Genomic DNA, 25,118 nt, shown 5'->3' with positions numbered 1-25,118 from the left:
TGAATTAGTTAATAAAATTAAGAATCAGGGATTAGGGGTGCAGCTCAGTAGTAGAGCCATGCTTAGAGTGTAAGAGGCCCTGGGTTCAATCTCCAGGACCAAAAAAAAAAAAAAAATTGAAGTTCAAATTAGAAAAAGAAAAGTAAAATAAGTAAAAAACACTTTTCAGAGATCCCTTACAAAATAATATGAAAATAATGAATTTGCCAACTTTTGAATGGACAAAAGAAATGAGTTGAACTTCACAAAAGAAGTAAAATAAGCAGATTGAAAAATCAAGGAAGTATTTTATTTATAGACTAAGACTTGGAGTTTTAGTCTCTTGTCTAGAAGGCATGGTCTTAGACAAAGACCTTGACCTCTCTTATTACCCAGTTTACCGAAAATGAGGATAATTACATATGACTGCCTTCTTTAAGGGTTTATTGTGAAATTAAAATAAATATATGCATGCATGTATAAACTTATATATTCATCTATTTACCTAATTAGTTTGGGAACTCTGAAGCCCTGTTCACATATTCATTGTTTTTTTGTTTTGTTTTGTTTTATTTTTGTGTTTTTGTAGAGCACAGGCTGCAAAGCCCTGCATTCTTTTCTTTGATGAATTTGAATCCATTGCTCCTCGAAGAGGTCATGACAATACAGGAGTTACAGACCGAGTAGTTAACCAGTTGCTGACTCAGTTGGATGGAGTAGAAGGCTTACAGGGTAACCATTGTAAATACAAAAGTACTCTGTTGTAACAAAATTTTATCAGGTGTTAGTAAAAAAAAATAAAAAAAACTTGTTTTTTCTCCCTCAGGTGTTTATGTGTTGGCCGCTACTAGTCGCCCTGACTTGATTGACCCTGCCCTGCTTAGGCCTGGTCGACTAGATAAATGTGTATACTGTCCTCCTCCTGATCAGGTGACAATTTCATATTTAGAGTCCAAAACCCAACAAATGCTTCACTCTTTCCTTGTGAACTTTACTTCTGCCAGGTAATAGCAATTGTCCTTAGAAGACCAGCTCTCTTAGGCAAAGGTTTTAGTCACTATTTGCCCAAAGCATAAAAAGATTCTGAGTGAGATGCAAAGACTCTCTCTGGCCCAGCCATTTCCATCTAAGTCTGAAAACTTTTTGTAATTCTTAATGGTAACCAGCTGGAAAAAGGCAAGAAATCTGAAGTCTTACCTGTCCACATTCTCTGTGTTCAACAATCACACATCCCATTTTCCTATTAAAAAAAACTGATAACAGAATCAAACATGAAAGCAAGCATGTAATTCATGACAGAGAGGTGATTTTTCAGGTGTTCCTAGTTAGTGTTGTGTCAACTATAGTTTTCAGATTTAGAAATTAGTGACTGAATGAAAGAATAAGTAGACAAATGTATAGTCAGAGGTATAAAATATCTGAATATATGTCACATGTTACTTACATTATTATAAGTTTCTTTTATTGGCACATTTGCCCAAATTTAGAAGATAACCACAGTCTCAGTAAGAAATTATTTATACTGAATATCTGAGAATGTTGATTTTATTCATTTTCCTGTTTCCCTTCTGTTAGGGGGAAGTTCCAAGGAAGATAGGTAGTAGACTTGTAGTACCTTGCTCAACTTAATTGTAAAGCTTGTTACATGTGCAAAGTTAATTCATTAAAAAGTTATAAAATACAACTTAAGATAATATTTAATTTTCTTTTTTATTTGTTAATTAGTTTTTCTTCCTTCAGGTGTCACGTCTCGAAATTTTAAATGTTCTCAGTGACTCTCTGCCTCTGGCAGATGATGTGGACCTTCACCATGTGGCATCACTGACCGACTCCTTTACTGGAGCTGATCTCAAAGCTTTACTTTACAATGCCCAGTTGGAGGCCTTACATGGAAGGCTGCTCTCTAGTGGACTCCAGGTAAGTTATTTGAGTAGATCATTCTGACATTTTATGGGAGAAACAGCAATTCAATGTTAAATTTTCAATCTTGAAAAATACCATTTTTAGTAACTTCAGTACAACTATGTAGAAATTTTTTTACCTTTAAGTTGGATGTTCCATATTTGGATAAAGGTTTTGCAGATATTTATAATTATGAAGAATTTGATATCTGTTTCTTTAACATTACTTTAATATTGGTAGAAATATGCAGATGTTTATAAGTATGTTGTTTAAATTGGGATGTCATGAATTAATATAAACAAAAAATTCAGGTTTTTAGTTGTTTTTTACTTTAATTTTTTAAGAAATAATTAAAGTTGGACTTTGTGGCTCAGTGGTAGAATGCTCACCTAGCACGTGTGAGGCCCTGGGTTCGATCCTCAGCACCACATAAAAATAAAATAAAGGTAGTGTGTCCAACTACAACTAAAAAATAAATTAAAAAAAAAGAAATAATTAAGTTGTTATTTTTAGTTCAAAGATAATTGTTCCAGTCCAGCCAATAGGAGCCTCTTTTAGATAACATTTGTGCCCTTATGATATGTACTCATCATTCTTTGATCATGTCCTTTCAGACACAAGATGTTCTTTATTTTCTTGTACTTTCTATATCCCAATTCTAGAAACAGCCTTTACTCTAAGGCTGATTTTGATTTCAATTATTGCAGTTGATAATTTGCTACATCAAAGACTTCATCATATATTTTCTAGGAAAGTTTTTCTGTATATTCCTTTCCTCCACATTTTGTTGGAGATTTTTTTTCAGGCCCTAAAGTTCCCAAGTCAAGTTTTGCTGTTTATTTTGACAAACTTTTGAAGTTTTGTTTTGTTTTTTATCCTCTCTAACAACAACAAAAAAGTGTGTATTTGGAAAGCACTCTGTAGCAGGGTTATTTCATCATCATGGAGTAGAAAAATGTGTGGAAAGGCAGAGACATAAAAATAAAGGCCAGAGGTCTGAGTCCTAGCTTTGTTACAGACTTTTTTGTGGGGAGGTTGACAAGTTATTTATGCATTGTATCTTGTCTTTCCTTATTTTAATATTTAAAATTTTACTGTGTGCTTTACAACCCTTAGAGAATTGAGCTGGTTAGAAAATGCCTAAAGTCTCTTGGATTGCTGTGTTGGAATGCTGTCTGTTGTTATTTATTTCTGAGTTGTGAATTATTTAGATCTTACAACTGGTTCTCCTTTTGTGTATTTTAGGATGGTCGTTCTAGTTCAGATAGTGACTTAAGTCTGTCGTCAATGGTCTTTCTTAACCACAGTAGTGGCTCTGATGACTCAGCTGGAGATGGAGAATGTGGCTTAGATCAGTCCCTTGTTTCTCTAGAAATGTCTGAGATCCTTCCAGATGAATCAAAATTCAATATGTACCGGCTCTATTTTGGAAGCTCTTATGAATCAGAACTTGGCAATGGAACCTCCTCTGATCTGGTATACTGCGTGATCATTCTTACGTAGTTCTGAAATGTGAAATTGTATATTGGTGTAAAGTTGAATGGTGATTTATCTCCTAACCAGCCCCACATATTCTTTCTGGTTGATGGTTCTTCAGTAAAAAGTCTTATTTTTTTAATTAAGCTAGTTGGTAATTTTAATTTCTTTTTAAGAAGTTTAAAACAGGCCTGCAAGCAAGGGGAACAAAAGAAGTGGGTAGTTGTAGTTATCTTTTCATTTCTTTCAATTGTTACAGTTAAAGCTTTGTCCCAGGGTTTCATAAACTGACTTCCAGACCATTCACGTATAATTGAATCAAGCCTTTATTAAAGCACACCGGTGGTGGCTGACCAGAACATAAGGCTGTTCCCCTGATCAGCCCCGAACAATTGCAAGGGCACTCTTTATAAGCCTGAAAATCGCAAAAGGGATGTTCAAGGGGTCTAGCCAATGCAAGCAAGCCAGGTTACAGAAGCAGGACAGTGCAGTCAAGCGGAGGGAAGCCTAACCAATCACAGTTATCCCAGTCACCCCAGTTACAGAAACAGAGTCCCGTTACCCTAGTTATAGAAGCAATGCCCCATTAGGTAGTTCTGTGTTCTTAAAGGTTTCTATAGCAAAAGGAAAAGACTGTCTTGCCCCAGTCATGACTCTTTGGCATGGTTGTTTTACAGGATGAAGTCATAAACCAAAATGGAGTCACATTTGCTCCTACTATCACATTCCCCACTGGTTTTAGTAGGTTTGACGTCAATCTTGCACATCATTAGGCCTCATTTTTGTTTGTTTGTTTGTTTGTTTTCCTTCCTTCTGTGTCTAAGGGACTATACTGGGCTCGCAAGACCATAAGTCTGACCTCACCTACATTTTTTGTATATGGTTTAGGAAGGTTTTTAAGAGGCAGGGTCCTACAGTAATACCAATCAGGAGAAGGACTAGGGGCCCAACTATGGCTGAAATGATGGAGGACAAGGGGACCATGAGAACAGGTTTTGGAACCAATTGCCTGAAGTTTCTAGTGCTTCATCTCTTTCCTTTAACCTGTTTCTCACAAGCGCAAAAATTGTTCTTTATTATCCCAGAATGGTTTGCATAGAAACAAGTTTCTCCTGGAGCCATACAAAGTCCTCCTTATTTCAGAAAGAAACCATCTAGACCTCATCTGTTTTGTAAGACTATTTCTGTCAGAGACTCTAGTGAAACCTTTAGTTTGGAGATTGACCTTTCTAGTTTTCCTAAATCTATATCTATTTGATGGCTGAAGGACTTCCCAAACCAGCCAGGAGGGGAACTAAAATGGGACAGCCAGTCTATGTTGATAAATCAGTGGGCCCTGGCCTTTTAATAAGTCCAGGTGTTCTTTTCCTTTTACTCCATCAAAATAGTAGGTTACATACCTCTCTTCCTTGCTGGTTTTAAAACCTTTCTACTTAGCTAAATCATTTTATAGTAAACCTAAATTTTATTATTATAGAATAGTTGAGGATAATGAAAAATTCAATATAATAATGTCAAAAATTCTTGACAACAAAATGTTATTTATTTGTAATTTTTTTCATGGAAAATATAAACAATGAAATAATGTAATCTATCAACAAAGTATTTAAATTAAATGTAAGCAATATCATTGTTTTTCTACTTAATCAAAATAGCACTCAATGGATATCCCCCCAAAATTAATAGTGGTAACCTTTTTGCTTTACAACATTTTTACATATATTTAGTTACATTTTTTGTACATTTTATTAATTCAGATTTCTAAAAATATGAAAGTTTTTATTCCCACGATTAGTAAGGTATTGTTTTAATTATAGTCTTTAATTCTGTTCTCTGGTTGTTAACTTCTACCTCGAAATGCCCCAGAACCTTTGTATAACTCTCTTTGCCAAAAAGGAAGAGAAAGGCATATTGAAATCTGTCCTTGGTCATTAATGGTGCATTTAAATAGCAAAGCATTTAAAAAACCAAACCCCTATGTTATGGTAGTTTTCAGTCTGTGGTGGTTCTATAATATAGATATTTAGAATACCAATATCTTTTATATTTGCTTAATTTCAGTGAATTAAAAGGTATACTTAGCCAGGGCACAGAAACACATGCATTGTAATCCCAGCGACTCAGGAGACTGAGGCAGGAGGTCTACAAGTTTGAAGCTAGCCTTAGCAACTTGAGGAGACTCTTAACAAAGTAACACTTTGTCTCAAGTTGAAAAATGAAAAGGACTGGGGATATAAGTCAGTGGTAGAGTGCCCTTGGCCTTAAATCCCTAGTAACCAAAGTGAAAACAAGGTAAATGTCATTGCTATTATGGTTTATTGCTTAAAATGTTTAATTTTTTGTTTGATAAACACATAGTTTTATTTTGTTTTTTTTTCTCTCTCTTCTTTCATTACTCTTCCTAACATACAGAGCTCACAGTGTCTCTCTGCACCAAGCTCCATGACTCAGGATTTGCCTGGACTTCTTGGGAAAGATCAATTGTTTCCACAACCACCAGTGATTAGAACAGCTTCACAGGAAGGTTACCCAGAACTCACACAAGAACAAAGAGATCAGTTGAGGGCAGATATCAGTATCATCAAAGGCAGATACCGGAGCCAAAGTGGAGTATGGCTTTTTTTTCCCCCCTCATTAAAATTGTTAAAAACTTTTTAAGAATTTGTTTTCCTTTTTTGATACACATTTCTTTGACTTATAAGTGAGCTATATTTATAAACAAGGTACTGAAATGCATTGACTCAGTCAAATGGTTATGTTCTTCCTTGCTTTCAAATAATTTTTAGTTATAGGAAAGAGAATGTGTGATCACCTGAAAAATCTGACAAGAAGAATGATGGGATTGTTAACTTTTTTCATCATATCCCTAAGTTAATTTTTTGTTAATTTGTTCTTTATTGAAGGAGGATGAATCTCTTAACCAGCCAGGACCAATCAAAACCTGTTTATTAGCTATCAGTCAGTCACATTTAATGACTGCTCTTGGTAACACAAGACCATCCATTAGTGAAGATGATTGGAAGAATTTTGCTGAGCTGTAAGTAACAGATTCTGATTTAAGTATAGATATTATCATAGGTGACATCATTATTCACTTAAAGTTCTTGTTTAAAACCAAAAATAATATTTTTGAATATTTAAAGGCCAATTCAACTTTTAATCCCAGCTGTTCAGAAGACTGAAAAAGGAGGAGATTGCAGGTTTGAAGCCAGCCTGGGCAACTTAGCAAAACCCTATCTTAAAAATAAAAAAGGCTGGAGCCAGGTGCAGTGGTGCACACCTGTAATCCCAGTGACTTGGGAGGATGAGTCAGGAGGATTGAAAGTTCAAAAGGTGCTTAGGAACTCAGTGAGACCCTGTCTCTAAATTAAAAAAAAATACAAAATAGGGCTGGGGATGTGGTAAAGTGCTCACCTAGCATTCCTGAATCCCTGAGTTTGATGCCCAGCACTGAAGAAGAAGTGGGTGGGTACTTACAATGAACTGATTCAGTTTTAGAAAGTTTGAAGAAATAAGGAGAAAAATTAAAAGCTGTAAATGATTCTAATTATATGGTAAGATTTGTGAAAAAATACACCTCACTCTCAAAATAATTTTATTTTTTAATATCAGAAACATTTGCTGGGTACAGTGGCACTCAATTGTAATCCCACCAACTCAGGAGGATAAGGCAAGAGGATTGCAAGTTTGAAACTTACTGAGTCCCTAAGCAACTTAGCAAGACCCTGTCTCAAAATAAAAAGGGGTAGGGATGTGGCTCAGTGGTTAAATGGCCCCGGGTTCAATCTCTAGTACAAAAAAACAAAAAACAGTACATTCACATTTTTTCATTTGTTGATCATATTTAGTACATGGGATTTATAGGCTCCTTGTGATTGATTCTTTGTCCACCTTTGAGGCTGAGACTGGTAACCATTCTTTTTTTTTTTTTTTTGATAGTGGGGATTGAACTCGGGGACACTCGATTACTGAGTCACATCCTCAGTCCTTTTTATATTTTTATTTAAAGGCAGGGTCTCGCTGAGTTTTATTTAGAGGCTTGGCACCTCGCTTTTGCTGATGCTGGCTTTGAACTCAAGATCCTCCTGCTTCAGTCTCCTGAGCCACTGGGATTACAGCCATGGCACCACTGCAACCGGCAACTGGGAACCATTCTATATCAATGATTCACATATTTATTTCTGGTTTCTCAAGAAGAAATATTTCGGGGACTGGAGATATACTCAATTGGTAGAGTGCTTGCCTTGCATGCACAAGGCCCTAGGTTCCATCACCAGCACCACCAACCCCAAAAAAGAATAAATATTTGGGGGCTGGGGTTGTGGCTCAGTGGCAGAACACTTGTGTAGCATATGTGAGGCACTGGGTTCAATTCTCAACACCATGTATAAATAAATAAAATAAAGGGGCTGGGTTTGTGGCTCAGAGGTAGAGCACTCACCTAGCATGTTTGAAGCACTGGGTTCTGTCCTTAGCACCACATAAAAATAAAATAAAGATATTGTGTCTGCCTATAACTATAAAATAAATATTAAAAAATAAAGGTCCATTAACAACTAAAAAATATTAAAAAAAGAATGTTTCAACTCTTAATTTTGCAGTGCTTTGGCGAAGTATATGTGTACACATACATCAGTTACATACTTATTGTAGAAAAATATAAAATCAAAGATGGGAAAAATAAGGAAACAGTAGTTTTCCTTAATTACTTATCTTGTATGCTTATATATTTTTTCTTAACACAATGAGAACACTTCACACATAGTTCTATAGCTGCCCCCCTTTTAAGCCATCCATAATTTTAAGGAGGTTACTACTTTGTTGTTTTTATTTATTTTTATTTATGTATTTATTTAATATTATTTATTTTTATGTGGTGCTGAGGATCAAACCCAGGGTCTCGCACGTGCAAGGCGAGCGCTCTACCACTGAGCCACAACCCCAGCCCCTACTATGTTGTTTTTAAATGTCATTCTATAGTATAGCAATGTCATGATATCCTATTTATGGACGTTTAAATTACTTCCAGATTGTACTGTTATTATCAGTGTGGTAATTAATGAACATTCTTTAAGATGACTAAATGTTTGCACATACCTTTAAGTATTTCACTGGGATAGAAGTAGAATTGTTGCATTACAAGGTACTCACATTTTTTAACATTTTCAAAATATATTGCCAAATTGCCTTCCAAGAATTACTGTTACAATGAATTTCAGCAGCAGAATGTAAGTGCCAGCTCACTAACCCAGGTTGTTGCAGTGTTTTTTCTAACCTTATCCAGTTTCATTGGAGAAAAAAATATATTTTGCTTAATAATTTATATTTCTTTGACTAAACCTATAACAGTTATAATTTTTTATATTATTCATAGCTATTTGCTTTTTTGAGACAGAATTTCACTCAGTTGCCTACACTCACCTCAAACTTGGAATCTTTCTCCCTCAGCTCTCTGAATAGCTGGAATTACAGGTGTGCGCCACTGTACCTTGCACCATTTGTATTTTACCTTTTCCAACTTGGATCTTCATTCCCTTTGTTCTTTTTTTCTGTTAAGAGTGCAGCTTTGGAAATTTATTTGTAAGCATTTTAATTTTTTTCTAGTTCATTATTTCTCTTTCACAAAATACAGTTCTAGGCTGGCTGCAGTGGCATGTTCCTGTAGTCCCCGCTACTTGGGAGGCTGAGGCAGGGAGATCACCTGAGCTTACATGTATGAGGTCAGCCTTGGCAATGGAGCAGACCTCATCTCAAAAAGAATTCACTTGCATATAGGCAATTCTGTTTACAAACAATTCATTATCTTTTTTGTAGTTACATTGTTTACATTTACTAAATATTATCTCTTACTTTTTTAAGGTATGAAAACTTTCAAAATCCAAAGAAGAGAAAAAGTCAAAGTGGAACAATGTTTCGACCAGGACAGAAAGTAACTTTAGCATAAATTATTCTCCTGATGTGTGTGCCTGGGTGCCTGTGAGTGTGTGCGTGTGTGTGTGTATGACTTGTCCCTATATTGTGACAGTAAAAAATGGTGTCCGTAAATTTCTTTTTAATTTCACAAATTTGGTTTATCTATAAAACCACAGATCAGTAAATGCTGTGATTATGTAATAATCAGGATTACTTGAGATTAACACTGCGAATAAATGGAGACATTTACAAGATCTGTATTGTATTTCCTATTAAAAATATTTAATAAAATAATAGTGGATAGGTGGTGTTAGTAATTTATTTCTTGTTTGAAGATAATAGAGATGTAATTAAATAAATTTCTTGGAACCCACAGTTGCATATTCAGCATCTTTCTAGCATTTGACATGTTTTATGCTGAGGAACTTTTTTAATATTCTGGAGAAAAAATATTCTATTATCTGCCTTTCTTATTTCAGGAAGTATGGAATGTATACACAGTTCAAATAAATTTAATTAGCCCTTCAACCAGAAATAATTTCATATCTCCCTGACAAACCACATCCAGCTCCAAGTCTTGGGTCTTTGAATGATATCTCTTCCTCTCTCAGTTGCAGTATAATTTTATCTTGATATTGTTAAGTCAATCACCATCAGTACAAACTATGTTCTGACATTAAACTGTGGTAATTGGGTAAGGGAAAAGGAAAAAAGAAGAAAATTAATTAAAACATACAAAAAATATGTGAGGCATCAATGAAGGATGTACAGGCAGTAACCGTTGCTCTTTCTGTAGCTAATCATGAGGCCATGGCTGATATTTTTTTAGTTCTCTGCTTCATTGTTCATCCTGTGTTCTCTGAGTTTAGCTAGTGCATCAGTGGATTAGAGACCTTTCCCAGGTGGATGACCCAAAACCTTTCCCATCTGAGCCATTGGTAGGCCTTCCTGTCTTAAGGCTACAGAATTTTCCATTAAATTTTGTCATAGTTCACAAGGTTCTATCCTTACTTTTCCCATCATTAATTGTGTATAAGCAACTTTGTATATTCCTATATTAGAATCAGTTCACTGAACCAGTATCATAACCCTTCCCTGTAAAAGTGTTGTTCTTGGTTACCTCTAAACCAGCAAAGCCTACAGTCACAGAGAACAGAAGCAATGATTTTGTGGGTCACTGGGTATGAAACTAAGGCCATTCTCCCCTCCCCTTTGGTTCTCAGATCCTCGTATTAGGACCGTGGTCACTGGTTCACAGCATATGCTAAATACACTGCATCTTGTAGGACAGTACTCCAGCCTCATAAACGAGTTGTCCTCACAAAAGGTCAGCTGTTTCAGGACAGTAAATGTTTATGTTCAATCCAGTGAATTCCATAAGTCGCCTTCTGACTTACTCTTCACTACAGAGTAAGTGACGTGATCAGAAGCCATTGTCGTATGGCGTCATATCAAAAATGTAAAAGCATTAGTAAGTCAATGAAAGGTGGTGTTGGCAAAAGTTCAGAGGACAAATTTTAGACAAACTTAATCCAATTCCAGGATGTATCCCTGCCATTGTGATAGGATAGAGTCAGTTATAATCAACCAGCAAGAGGTGTGGGCTGGTCCCCCTAGGTTGTGGACATACAGGGTGGTCACTGCTGCTGTCAGGACTGAGAGGTGGTCCACTTGAGGCCATGCAGGGCCTCATCCCTGCCATCTTAGCCACTTTGTACATGGATCTATTCAACAAGCACTGGGGTGGCAGGAAAAGAAGGCTGATTGACATTCATAAAGGGGTCATCTTGACCCTGATGATTAAAGTCACTAAAGGCTTTTAGCTGAGCATTCCCCTAGGACAAAAATATTCTCTGGCCTCATTCCAAGAACTCTTGACCATATCTTTCCTCCAGCCAGTCATTCTCTTTCCAAGTTAATGACAGTCTGGTTATAAGCTACGATCTATGAACCACCATACATTTTTAAAAATTTATTTTGTAGTTGTAGGTGGACAGCATGCCTTTATTTCATTTATTTTTATGTGGTGTTGAGGATTGAACCCAGTGCCTCACACATGCCAGGCAAGACTGAGATACAGCCCCAGCCCCCAGCAAATATTTTTATAGCTGACATTTCTTTCTTCTAATATAATTCTAATATAGGTTGTTCAAAAATTCTGCTCCTGTCGGCACAAGAAGTTATGGTATGCACAGCAGCATCCCTCAATACTTCCCTTAATTATTTTGAGACTGGAGTTTTGAGATGAGGCTAGATTCCCCTTTACCAATTTCCTTCTGGGTCTTGTCTCACAAATCGGAAGAATAAAATCCCCAGATAATACTGGAAAGGAGGAATAAATGGAGTAGGATTTATTTAAGTGAGAAGAGATAGAACTAAAATGTGTGTGTGTGTGTGGGGGGGGGGGATGGCCTGACAACAGGAAAACCAATTTTGATGTGCTAGTTTAGGGGCTTATGTGGTTTGGGGATGTGAGAATTGATCAAAATCTATGTTAATCAGACACTGAAAAAGTATCAAGGCTATTGGTTGTGTCCTTTAGCCTGAGGGTTTTTTTCTTTTTATTTATTCTAATTTGTTATATATGATACCAGAATGCATTTCAATTCATAGTACATATATAGAGCACAATTTTTCATGTCTCTGGTTGTACACAAAGTCACATCTTCATACATGTACTTAGGGTAATTATGTCTCATTCCACCATCTTTCCTAAACCCATATCCTGTCCCTTCCCCTCCCTCCTCCATAGCCTGAGTTTTAATCCTTCCTGTAACTCCCATTTGGGTTTATTCCCACCTTCCATCTTCCATCTTTGTCTCTGGGACAAAGGAGTTGGCTGGAGTGTTCCCACAGGTAAGCCTCATGGTCTTTTACATTTGAAATAGGCCTTGATGGTGCCCATTAATATTTCTAAGGGTTAGCCTCCTGGACTCTGCCTTTGAATAGACCTTAATTGGGACCCATTACCCATTGCCTGACCATTATTTTATTCTTTTTCAATTCTGATTTGCTGATTTTTTAAAATTAAAAAATTTACCATATCCAGTTGTCTGTATGCTACTTTGCAATTCTTGTCTGCTCTTCTCACCACAATAACTTAGGATGTGACCTCTCACACTCATACTTATTTCTCAACTAAATCTGTCTACAAACAGTGTGTATCTTTGAAAAATGATTTTGTGCAGATTATGAGCCACAGTAACATGTACGATAAAATTTGCACGTGAACAATCTTGGCTTTATTCACAGAATCAAATCATATTTACCTAGAAATGTTCAGCCTATAAAGCCCAACATGAATGCTTTGGAAACATCTATTACATCATTCCGATGCTCAGGTTATTAACATGCCTGGCTTGCTCCCTTACCTAAGCCCTGCACCTAAAGATGCTGGTAGGAGTCTCCAGCTGCTATAAAGAAGGATGCCTTTGCGGTGGCCTTTCTCCAGGTTGACTTTGCACAGCCTGCCCCCACTTTACTGAGCCCCCTGCAAGCTGAAGTTTACAGCAGTTAGAGCAGTTTGGACACATTTCTGTATTCCTAAAACCTTGTCCTAGACTGATCATCCAGGACACAAGGACAGGTGAGCACTATTGCCAGCCCTGGGTTATCTGTACCAAAAGGCACAGAGTTGCAAAAGCAATTAAAAAAAAAAATTCTTTAGGTGTTGATGGATCTTTATTTAATTCATTTATTTATAGGCTATGCTGAGAATCGAACCCAGTGCCTCACACATGCTAGGCAAGCGCCCTACTACCGAGCTACAACTCCAGCCCCCAAAAGCAAGTCTTGACTGTGGTGATCTAGCCTGTATTTAAAGTTTGAATATGGTGTCAGAGTGAGAGCTGAGGCTGGTCTTGAGGCCAGGGACCCCAGACTACATGGTTGTCCAGCTGTTCGACTCAGTTGGTCCCATAAAAGCATGAAATCAGGAGACAGAAATCTGTATTGAATCTCCTGCCTACTCACACCAGATTTCCAAACACCTTATAGATACTGATGCCCAAGAGCTGCCTCAGACCTCACATTGCAAAACAGACACAATGCCTCACATGGGAAGCTCTACCTGGAAGGCCGCCACTGTTTCTTCATCTCCCACAAAGTAACATTCATGTCTTCCTTTATTCATCCTTCTTCCTCATTCTCTGTTTCCAACTGGTTTTTAAATCCTGTAGTCTCTACCTACTAGATATACACATTTAAAAATTATGTTAAAATAACATAAAATTTACCATGGTCAACATGTTTAAGTGCACAATTCAGTAGCATCAGTGCAACCACCACTATCCATTTCCAGAAATTTTTCATCATTCCAAACAGAAATTTTATACCCATAATATCCTCCTTTTCCTCCCACCATGGGTGACTTTTCTTCTGCTTTCTGTCTCTATGAATTTACCAATTCTAGGTACTTCAGAGAAGTGGAATTATGTAATATTGTCCTTCTGTATTGGCTTATTTCACTTAGCATGTTTTTGGAGTTCCTTCTTGTAGCAAATGTCAGAATTTCATTTCTGAAAAATATTCCATTGTTTGTACCACTTTTTAATTGTCCAGTCATCTGTTGATGGACCCTTGAGTTGTTTCCATCTGTCTTAGCTTGGACTACTATGCAAAATACCATAGTCTAGAGTACTTAAAACAACTCCCATTTATTTCTCTCAGCTCTGGAAATGGAAAGTCATAGACCAAGTTGCTGGCAGATTTAGATGAAGAATTTAGGTGAGGAATTTCTTCTAGGCTTGTGGAAGGTTGGCTGCCTTCTGACTGTATTCTCACATGGAGGGGAGACAAAGGAAGTCTCTTTCCCTTCCCCTAAGTTGTAAGGCTACAACTTTAAGGCCCACGTAAACCTACTTACTTCCCAAAATTCCACCTCCTAATCCCATTACATTAGGATTTAGAGCTTCAACATTCAGCCCATAATACCAATTTTTGGCCTAGTTATCTGTGTTAAAATAGTATATTTTCCCTGAGTTTATAAGTAGTGGGTATTAGTAATTCAAACCACAAAGTAATTTATAAGTAATTTACTTACACAATGAATAAGTAAATAAATATAAGCCAGGTGCAGTGGCTCATGCTTGTTGCCTCCAGATACTTGGGGGGCTGAGGCGGGAGGATTGCTTAAGACCAAGAGTTGGAAACCAGCCTGGGAAGCATAGTGAGACTGCCTCAGCATAACAACAACAAAGGGAATATAAAATTCACTGCGATATTGCAAATATGTTAATTGTTGATATTTATTTATAGTTTTATTTATACAGAGATGGATGCATGTGGGGAACAGGTGTTGTTTGTCAGAATCATTATGTAATCTTGTACTTATTGTATTTGGTACTTGGGATGAAGAGGTACTTTACCACTGAGCTATGTAGCCATTTTAAGACAGGATCTTATCAAGTTGCCAAAGCTGGTCTTGAACTTACAATCCTTCTGTGCCAAGCCTCCTGATTTGCTGGGATGCAGGTGTGTGCCAGTGCGCCTTGCTGTGTCTGTCTATCTGTTTTTAAAAGATGGAGTCTCACTATGCTGCCCAGGCTGGCCCCAAACTCCTGGGCTCAAGGGATCCTCCTGCCTCAGCTTCCCAAGTAGCTGGGGCTACAAGCATGTGTCACTTGTTTCCAGCCCTACACTGAACATTTTTATAAGCATCTTCTCCTCAAAAATTCCTTGTAATAGTTGTGATTGTCTTAAAAAATTCCATTACAAACATATGAAAATTCATTTTCTTATTGTTGGATTTAGATTGTCTCTAGTTTTTTGCTAATTCAAAACAATACTGGAAATAACTTCTATTTACATTTTTTGGGTCTACATTCCATATCTTCTTAGCATGGATTTCTAGAAATTAATTTACTGGACCAAAATATATGAATGTTGAAAGCCAGGTGTGATGACATGCCCTGTAGTCCTAGCTGCTTAAGAGACTTCAGCGGGAGGATTGCTTGAACCCAGAAGTTTAACACCAACCAAAATAAGATAGCGAGACCCCTTCTCAAAATCAAAAAAGGAATATTTTAAAGATTGATACATACTGCCTTTCAGAAAGCCATGTTAATTTACAATACTGGCTAGATATGGAGTCCATCTGTGCTTCTAATGTGAACCTTAGTGGTCTCTATCTCTGGAATGTACACCTTGTGTCAACCCCTCTCACACTGTCTAGGGTTGGTCTATGTGAACAACAGCATATGGCAGAAGCAACACAATGTCACTTCCAAATAAGATTATAAAAAGACACTGGCTTCTGTCTTGGATTCACTTGCACACTCTCTGGTAGAGATTTGCTCTGGGGCTGTGCTGTGAACAAAGCTGTGGAGAGGACCCCAGATGAGGAACCAAAACCTCCTGCCAACAGCCATGAGTGAACTTGTCCTCTTGTTTTGATGTATGGGTTTATTTTTTTAAATTTTTTTGGAAAATATACCTTTTTATTTATTTATTTTTATGGGTGCTGAGGATCGAACCCAAGCTAGGCAAGTGCTCTATCACTGAGCTACAATCCCAGCTCTGTTTTTTTTTTTTTAAATTAATTAATTTATTTTTTGGGTGTAGATGGACACAACACAATGCCTTTATTTTTATGTGGTGCTGAGGATCGAACCTGGGTCCCACCTGTGCTGGGTGAGCACTCTACCACTGAGCCACAATCCCAGCCCTGGTTTTAATTTTTTATACAATTTTTGTATGATCCAATCAATATTTCACTTGAGACCTCCTTGTCTTAATTTTTAAAAACTTATCCAAGAAATATACATACACAGAGCTTTTTAAAAAGGCCAAATATTTCTAAGCAGTTATAAGGAACACCAGCAGTTCCTGACCTATTTTTTATTTAGAGGCAGTATCTTGCTAAATTGCTTAGGGCCTGGCTAAATTGCTGAGACTGACTTTTAATTTGCAATCCTCTGGTCTCAGGCTCCAAGCCTCTGGGATTATAGGCATGCACCGCCATATCTGGCTCTTCCATCTTTTATAAAAGTAGTTTCTTGATATAGAATTGCTATCACACAGTTCTAAATTCTATTTTTTTTTCTCTATTGTATATTTTAACCCTACCACTGACAATTTTCGTTTTAGATGGTTGCATAATGTTCAGTTACACAAATATTACAATTTCTATAAGCATTACCCTCTTGTTGGTCATTCAGGTTCCCTCTTGCAATAACCTATTGCCTTATATTTCTTGGGTGTAGGAGGTATAATCTCCTACAAAGGGTATGGTTTACATATCTGGTGTGGAGTAAGAAGCAGTTCTTGAAACATGCCCAGGGCAGCCAAATGAAATATACAAAGATAAGTAAATAAAACACACATCCCCCTACCCTCCGGGGAACACTGGGTAGGAGTGGACGAGAAGGAGAAGCTTAAATGCAACCACAGAACAGCACAGATTGATATCAAGGAGACAGAATTTAAGGGCACTGGGCTGGGGCACTTGCCTAGCATATGTAAGGCCCTGGGTTCCATTCCTTGCTTCACAAAACAAAAATATATAAGCAAGCAAAACATAAAGGCCTTAAAAAGGTATTTGGGGGCTGGGGCTGTGGCTGGGGTTGAGTGGTAGGGCGCTCACCTAGCACACCTGAGGCACTGGGTTCGATCCTTAGCACTACATAAAAATAAAGGTATTATGCCATCTACAACTAAAAAAATACATTAAAAAAAAAAAAGGTCTTTGGTAGGAAGAAATGGTTATGAAAAAGGGCTCAGTGACGGGAAAACAAAGAGGGTGTACAGGGTAAGAAGAAGACAGCAGGTTAAGAATACCGACCAGAGCCTTAAATCATAGGAGAAACCATGGGAGCCCTGGTATTAGTTAAAGGAGAAAGTGAAAACTGAAGCTTTATGTAAAAGATACAAGCTATCTATCAAATTTAGAAACAAATAGCCCAAATATATACTTTTTGTTTGTTTTGTTTTTAGGTATTAGAGAGTGTACATGTTAGAATTCTACCACTAAGCTACATCCCCACTCCTTTTTAAACTGTATTATTTTGAGATAGGGTCTCACTAAGTTGCCCAGGCTTGCCTCAAACTTGTGATCCTCCTACCTCAGCCTCCAAGTAGCTGGTACTATGGGTGTGTGCCACCCTGCTCGAATATACTAGTTTAAAAATAAAGTCCTCCTTTAATAAATATCTTAATTAAATACTCATTTTATCAATTGGCTATTCTAGGATTTTCCTAAAATCTGTTACTTACTGATGATGAATCTACTCCAAATTCAGTACAACTCAGAAGTTTCTATTTAATACCATCTTTGGATAGAAAGTCTTACATCGTTTAAATAAAATAAGTAAATACATGGTGAAAAATACATTTTAATCCAAAAGTTTTGACTATCAGCATTTAGAAAACTATTTTCAATGTTATTTACAATCAATTTTACTGTAACTTTTGCGAACTGAGAGATGACCATATACATACAGCCATCTACAGTGCCTGTTCTCAACATAAAACAGTAATTGTATAGAAAAAGGGTAAGGGTGAGAGGTGCCACAGTTACAATCATTATAATCAAATCAGGGTAGAGGAGATAAGCATTCCCCCCCCACCCCCAACATTTGTCACTCCCTTACTTAACTGATTTGCACTTGAAGCATACACAGCAGACCTTCCAAAGCATGCTATTAGGAGTCCATGGCAGATGGCTTAAGCTGGGGTAGACATTTAATGGCCTACCAATCACTTTTATGACTGCCGAAGCAGCACAGGTTTTCTGGGTGCTCTAGTGAAGGTGACATCTGCACTGCAGTCTATGGTTTGACCTTAAGTCTCTGTTTGACAGAGAAGGTAGATGAGACAGTGAAGAGCAGCTCTATTGAGAACAACTGAATGGTTTCAAAAAACCATTTGCTACAAAAAAATCACATAAAAGTTTAAAAAAAGTCTGGGCTAATAAAATCATCTAGGAATCACTCCTTACAATTAATGCTGTCCGAAGTCTGTCACAGCATTTTCTTGATGAGGAAATACGTTTTGTGTGGCTTTATGACACATACAATTGATGGATCACAGATACATTTGATTTAAGCTCTTGATCAGAAACCTAAAACTTAACTACTACTTATATAAAAATAGAATTCATTTTATGAGCTACTAACAATAAATTATGAAGAAAAATAGTCATACCTGTTACTAATGGTCTCCCAGGAAACTGTGTAGCCTTTGCCTGGGAGGACATACATACAAAATGTAATATTTACCTTCAAATATATTTCATTATTTTCTATCCCTTGTAATTTTCTAAGTAATAGGTAATAAACAAGCTAATGATTACTGGGTATTTAGGGGAAAAAACTTTGTCATTTTTCCATGTAAAAATTTCATGAAAGGAACACATGTATATCTCATAGTAATATGATAGATGAAAACTGGAAATCCAGTTTTAATTTTTTTTTTTTTTTTTTTTTTTTGAATGCTGGGAATCAAACCCAGGGCTTCAAACATGCTAAGCAAGTACTCTACCACTGAGCTATATCCTCAGCCCTGGTTTTAATTTTGTAACTACAAATGGTTGGCAACTGTTTCCTTAATAGTTATTGCTGGAGTAGGTCCAACATGAGTCCATATGTATCCCTTCTCTGGTCTGGTGGGGACTGTAGGAAATGGTGATGACCGTGACTTGAAATACTCAGAAGGTGCATGGCAAACAAATTCCAAGTATTCCATCTTCCTTGGAAGATCTTCCTCTGGCCCTAGAAGGCAGCCAATAGAAAAGTTAAATACATTTTTGAACATATCAATCATTTTCATAAAATGTTAATATTTTTAGTTACTAGGAGAAAGCACTCTTGTTTAAAGGACTAACATCAAGTCAAGATGTTGCTCTGAAGTTACTATAACTCCTTAAGCAATAAAGCTTAAGGAATATGGCAGTTTCCCAAAAAAGAGCAACTCAACTGAGAAAGGATTCTAAAAATAATACCAAACACTTACATAAAGTTTGTTACATGACTGCACTGTTCTAAGTACTTTACATATATCAGCACTTTGAATCCTCACAAAAAGCTTCTGGGCACTATTATCCTCGTTTTGCACATGAGGAAAGTGAAGCAAAGAGAGATTAAAGAATTTGCTAAACTCAGACAGGTGGTAAATGGCAGGGATGTGGAACTCCTGTGGCTCCAGATTTTGTGTTTTAACCTCCAAGATGTGCCTCCTCAGGGACGAGAAAGTACCTCAGACTTTGGGGATTAGGAAGAAAAGATGGGCGAGGTGCCCTAGATGTGTTTCTGACAATCATGGCCTCTTCTGGGAAGCTGTCCCATAAATAAGGTAAGTGAAAGTCTGGTGTTCTAAGGTACTCATAAGCAGAAGACTAGAACTCTTTGGTCATGTAATAAAATTGACATATAGGTGAAAATAACTGGGCTATTGTCCTGGGAGGTCTCAATGAAAAAAAAAATGCATAGATTTTTCAGGAAGCAAAAGTAATGTATGCTCATTATAAGAATGAAAATTTCAGGATAACTTAAGAAATTTGGATACTTTGGGGCTGGGATTGTAGCTCAGCAGTAGCGTGCTCGCCTAGCATGTGCAAGGCCCTGGGTTCGATTCTCAGCACCACATCAAAATAAGGGTACCGTGTCCAACTACAACTAAAAAATAAATATTTTTTAAAAAAGAAATTTGAAAATTTTCAATATCATATTAATCATAAACTTGTAAATATATGCCAAAAACTGTTTGCATCACATCTTTTAACCATTAATGATAAAAGGCTTAGGAATGCCATGTGGTATGTACAGGGCTGCATATTGAGAATTTATTAAGACTTTAGAAATAACTAGGATAGTTCTCTTAGAAATTGTTTTCAAATTGATTTTTATAAGTAATCTAAATAATATAATTCCTGAGCAATACTTTTTGAGGGAAGGGGTACAAAATTCAGGGGCATTCGACTACTGAGCCACATCCCCAACCCTATTTTTATTTTGAGACAGGGTCTTACTGAGTTGCTTAGTGCCTCGCATTTGCTGAGGCTGGCTTTGAACTCATGATCCTCCTGTCTCAGCCTCCCAAGCCACTGGGATTATAGGTGTGAGCCACTGCACCCGACAGCAAAATTTTTTTATATGATTTAATTCTGGAACACTCAGAAAAAATCTTATCCACATCATTTTTTTAGTAGGTGCACACTGCTGTAACCCAAAGTAACTAAAGGCACTCAAACCCCGGCTATATAAACTATCTTTCATATTTCCTACAAAGATCTCCACTTTTTTGTGCTTAATGGCCTATGCCTTTTTTTTTTTTTTTTTTTTTAATGGGATTTGTTTTCCCAGCCTCTTAATTCATATGATGAGGGCCTAATCCTCCAAGTAGTAGTATTGGAGATGGGACCTTTAGGCAGGTAACCGAGGTTAAACAAAGCCACAAGGACCTTTATGGATAAGATGATAGGATTGATGTCCTTATCAAGGGACACCAGAGAGCTTTCTTTCTACATACACAGAGAGAAGGAAGGTTGTGTAAAGACAACAAGAAAGTGGTCATCTGCAAGACAAGAAAGCCTCATTACACAACAATCCTGACAGCACCCTAATCTCAGACTTCCAGTCTCCAGAACTGTGAGACAATACAGTCTGTTGTTCAACCAATGGAGCCTTGGTATTTTGTCATGGCAGACCAAGCAGACTAACACATCTTTTATATAACATGGCAGAGTTAACAGAGTTCCAGAACCTGTGCCACTTGTCAAACTCACCTATGATATAGGATGCAGGATCAAACTGGTCTCTAGGGCTGGAGAGAGTGGGAATGAGCCATGTCAGGGCTGCACTCTTTTCACAATATTGGTCCTGGATAAAACCCCTGATCTGAGCATAGTAAGGCTTTCCATCTTGTTCATCAATCACAGAAACAACATCACCAATTTGGTAATACACTCCCTGAGGGAAATAAAAAAAAAATCCCATATTTAAAATAAAACTGGAACATCACAGCTATGAATGAAACTTCTTTAATAAGAAAACAGGTTTTGAAAGTAGTCAATAAAAGGTCTAACAAATCCATGTTTATGATGATACCAATTCTAAACCTGTCTACATATTATGTAATCATTATTCTCAAATTATCATGATTACATTTGTTTATTATAGGCACACAAATAAATATATGATGAATGAAAATTGATCCAAAATATGTAACAGTTGGAATGTAAAACTGCAATGTAAAGATAATACCTTAGTGAGAGATTTTGATAGCAAGCATTGCCAGGCACATAGTAGGTGTTTATTAATATGTTTTGTGTATAGCAGACTCTCCTTATCTGTGGGACATACATTCTAAGAACCCTAGTACATGCCTGAAACCTTAGGCCTGTGACCCTAACCTTCTCGTTTTATCAAATGCCTTGGACCCTCTCCCAAGAACTTGTAGTGTCTGTTAATCTCCACCACTGCACTTATTTCTCCCTCCTCTGCTTAAGGCATTTCAGAATCCATTGGCCTGCTCTACCCATTAGATATTATGGTCCACATCCTCCATCAACCCACACCCAGACTCTCTCCTTCTTACCCTTCCACGCCATCACACTGGCTAGGATGACTTACCTAGCCTTACCTTTTCCTGGCTCCACACTATAATTAGCATTTTAAGGACAATTCAATGATATATATTTAAAAAATATACTTAAGACCCTTATATCATATTTCCACAGGTAACCTTTCTCACCTCAACTCTGGATAAACCACCAATGGGGGAAAACAGTTTAGAATGGAACAAAAGCATAACTACATTTTATGCAAATACAGAATAGCAGAAACACTGAGGTTAAATCACCATTTTTTTTTTTTTTGTACCAGGGATTGAACCCAGGGGCACTTTAACTACTGAGCCACATCCCCAGCCTTATTTATTTTTTATTTTGAGAGAAGGTCTCACTAAGTTGCTTAGAGCCTTGCTAAGTTGCTGAGGCTAACCTCGAATTTGTGATCCTCCTGCCTTAGCCTCCCAAGCCACTGGGATTACAAGCATGCAACACTGTGCCCAGCAAAACACCATTTTAGTAGCATATTTTACATCTGGTCCAATTCTTTCAGGAACTCCACAGAAGCTTACCTTGTGGAAGATTGATTCTGCAGTGATTATGGTAGAAACAGACTCAGGAGCTTTGATAGGCTATGAGAAAAAGTAAAAACATTAGCATATCCATGTATGTCTGCATGTATGTGTATACAGGCATTTTTACAGTCATATATAAAAGATTCATTTCAGAAATTCTAAAATTTATTGTCCAGTAACAAAAACAGTAATATAAAAGATAAGTGAATGTTCTGAATGTTGTGGCAAAGTCCAGTCTGAGTATTTCCACTATTTCTGTTACCATTAGCTTAAAAGTTATTCAGAAACAAAGGCAAGCTTCTGATTATGCTGCTGAGATCTAACACAAAGTACTCTCAGAGACACATTAGACATTAACATCTCAATTATAAAAATATACTGGGTCTAAAAGCCTGCACATAACAGAATGGAAGCCATGAAAAATAAGCAAGTGGACATAAGTGAAAAAGTGTCTCTTTGAAGTCATTTTTCATCTCAGTGATGGAATTTGCCAGGATAATCAACATCATCAATTTTGTAGCAAGTCTGAACTAAGGCTTTAGAAAATTTCTTGGGAGTTCTTAATAACTTGTCACCTTCCAACCATCACTGAAAACTCTTAAGTTGTAAAACACTCTTCAATGCCACAGCATAGAAATTAGGCCTAACCCATGTATCTCTGTACGAACATTGAAGAAAGGAGGTGCAGAAAAATTGATAATACAATCATCAGAGAGAATGGTTTGCAGAACTTAAGAGGAAAAAAAATGCCTACAATACAAACACTGTAAATGAATACTGACTTAACATGTTTTATCAACAAATCCCTTTTTAAGAAAACTAAATTATAAAAACCTTAAATTAGCAGCAATTATTCTCATTAAGAATATGCAACCTACATAAGAACCTATCCCCAAGCCCCTCTGTTTTATAAATCAACACGCCCAACATCAGAAATGCTTTTACCAGTAAAAGAAGCATTTCTGTCCTAAAAGGAATACCACACTGAGGCTTAAAAAAAAAAATCATCTACCTGGATAGGATGACACATGACTATAATCCCATCTACGTTGGAAGCTGAGGCAAAAGGATGGCAAATTAGAGACAGCCTCAGAACTTAGTGAGACCCTGCCTTGAACAGAATAAAAAGGGCTGGGGTACAGCTCACTGATAGAGGGTTCCTGGGTTTAATCCCCTGCATTACAAAATAAATAATTTTAAATTGTCTATAATGTATTGCCCATTGTCCCAGGTTCACAAAAATAAAACTTACTGCAACAAAAAATGTGCTTTCAACTATATCCAGTATAGGTTTTCAACAATCTCTTGAATTTCATATAGCAGAAGAGGAGATAAAGGATTAGAGAAAAATTTTATTCAAAGCCATTAAATTCATCATCACAAGGCACATTTTCTGGGGCTTTAATAACAACTGTATATGGAAATGATTAAATTCCAGTATTATTATTCACTTAAATCTTTAAAGGATTTTTAAAAAAGTATTCCTAGTGTACCTGGCCATATCAAGAATCATAATCTCTTCAATGCCTCTCCACAGAGACCCTGATAAAAATATTTAATATTTTCCAGAGGAAAGAAATGAAAGTTATAAAAGCGAGAGTGTTATTAACATTATAAACAGCAAGCTTCCTGAAACATAGCTTATTTTGGGGTGAGTCTGGTCCACTCCCCAGAATACTACAAATGGGTTCCCAAAAGCAGCAGCCACATTCAATACTGAAAACCAAAGCAGTAGCAGGACACAGTACACACATCATCATCATAACAGTAAAAACACTGTCCACATCATCTTACATTTTTTAATTTAAAAATATGTCTTCTCCCTTTTCCTTTAGTAGAAACTTTCTTTTCAGCAGCTGGAGCAGATTTGTATTTAGTGTTTCTGAGCCGCGCAGACCTCCTGTGAATTTCCTGCTTACTCTGTTACATAAACAAATAGAGAAAAAGAGAATAAAAAATGTAGAAAGGTTGACGCCCTGATACAATCATCTTACGAAGATCCCAAAGTACACACTTTGTAAGGATAAAAAGATCAAGGGCGAGGGGAGGAAAGCAAGCCAGAGCCTCCAAAAAGGTGGGCTGCTCACAACAGGGCAGGTGACAGGAGTAGGTCGTCTAAGTCAAGGTAGGTTTTTAGAGAAGAGGTTAGGTTGAGGCACCTCCTACAGTGGAATGGTTGTGCTGCCACTTACAATGACAGAGTCTTACTTAACCACAGGATGTAATATTTGCGGGGAAGAGGTACAGGGCGCCCGGGGCTGCCAGGAGGGGCAGGTGAGCTCACCTGCTTGCCGCCCCCGCCCCCGTTGCTCTGCGGGGGCGCGGCCGAGGTGCTGGCGAAGGTCGCCGTCCCGAAGCTCCCGCCACCGCTGCCCCCAGTTCCGCCGGCCCCCCCCGAGCCGGCGCCCCCGCCGCCCGCGCCGCCCCGGCCCGTGCAGTGGTGGCAGAGGATCTCCCCCTGCGGGCCCTTCTTCCACATGGAGGACGACGTGGTCTTGCAGCCGTTGCAGGTGGGCTTCAGGCCCAGCGGCATGGTGGCCGGCTCGGGCGGCCCCCGCGGGCGCAGCGACACAGGAATGGCGGCCGCCTTTCTTGGCCGCCCACTGGTCGGCCCGCCACCCCGGCGACACGAAGAACGGCGAGGGCAGGGATGCAGAGCTGTCGACACAAGGGCCTGGCCTCGGCCGCTGCCCCCTGCAGGCTCGGGGCAGGCTCCGCCCGCCCGCGCCCACCACCGGCCCTGGGCAGTGCACAGCGCCGCGGGGCGGGGC

At 37.8% G+C, this 25,118-nt stretch overlaps 2 protein-coding genes across 3 annotated transcripts in view; one reads left to right on the top strand and one right to left on the bottom strand.

The window, feature by feature from the left end:
• Pex1 (peroxisomal biogenesis factor 1) overlaps positions 1-9,576 on the top strand; it is a 47,564-nt gene extending 37,988 nt beyond the window's left edge. Inside the window, exons 18-24 of one of the 2 annotated variants that reach the window (XM_046455217.2) lie at positions 569-711; positions 806-909; positions 1,720-1,896; positions 3,127-3,357; positions 5,770-5,967; positions 6,261-6,394; positions 9,217-9,576. In XM_046455217.2, coding sequence (XP_046311173.1) covers positions 569-711; positions 806-909; positions 1,720-1,896; positions 3,127-3,357; positions 5,770-5,967; positions 6,261-6,394; positions 9,217-9,301 — 1,072 coding nt within the window. In that variant the 3' untranslated portion in view covers positions 9,302-9,576. Of the gene's footprint in view, positions 1-568; positions 712-805; positions 910-1,719; positions 1,897-3,126; positions 3,358-5,769; positions 5,968-6,260; positions 6,398-9,216 lie in introns of those variants that run through there. The other variant, XM_058582883.1, reaches the window with a different exon arrangement.
• Positions 9,577-17,502: 7,926 nt separating this feature from the next.
• Positions 17,503-25,118, bottom strand: Gatad1 (GATA zinc finger domain containing 1). The gene is made up of 5 exons (XM_046455216.1): positions 24,632-25,118; positions 24,142-24,267; positions 22,345-22,404; positions 20,990-21,173; positions 17,503-18,977 (listed from the first exon to the last, which is right to left on the bottom strand). Exons 1-5 carry the CDS (start codon positions 24,878-24,880, stop codon positions 18,787-18,789), a joined length of 810 nt encoding a protein of 269 aa, XP_046311172.1. The 5' UTR covers positions 24,881-25,118; the 3' UTR covers positions 17,503-18,786.

Source organism: Marmota monax, unplaced genomic scaffold (genome assembly GCF_021218885.2).
Source record: "Marmota monax isolate L192 unplaced genomic scaffold, Marmota_monax_Labrador192_F-V1.1 WCK01_AAM20220418_F8-fsc00264, whole genome shotgun sequence".
In the NCBI taxonomy this organism is placed as follows: domain Eukaryota; kingdom Metazoa; phylum Chordata; class Mammalia; order Rodentia; family Sciuridae; genus Marmota; species Marmota monax.
Note: the sequence above shows the minus strand (reverse complement) of the source record. Positions and strands in the feature narration are given on the sequence as shown.

Excerpts from the sequence above, each read along its gene's own strand:
- Gatad1 (XM_046455216.1), bottom strand. The coding sequence starts at position 24,880 with ATGCCGCTGGGCCTGAAGCCCACCTGCAACGGCTGCAAGACCACGTCG. Across the intron at positions 22,405-24,141 it reads ATATTTTTAAATTAAAAAAT|CCTATCAAAGCTCCTGAGTC; the intron begins GTAAGATGATGT and ends TTTTTCTCATAG. Across the intron at positions 21,174-22,344 it reads CAGAATCAATCTTCCACAAG|GGAGTGTATTACCAAATTGG; the intron begins GTAAGCTTCTGT and ends TATTTCCCTCAG.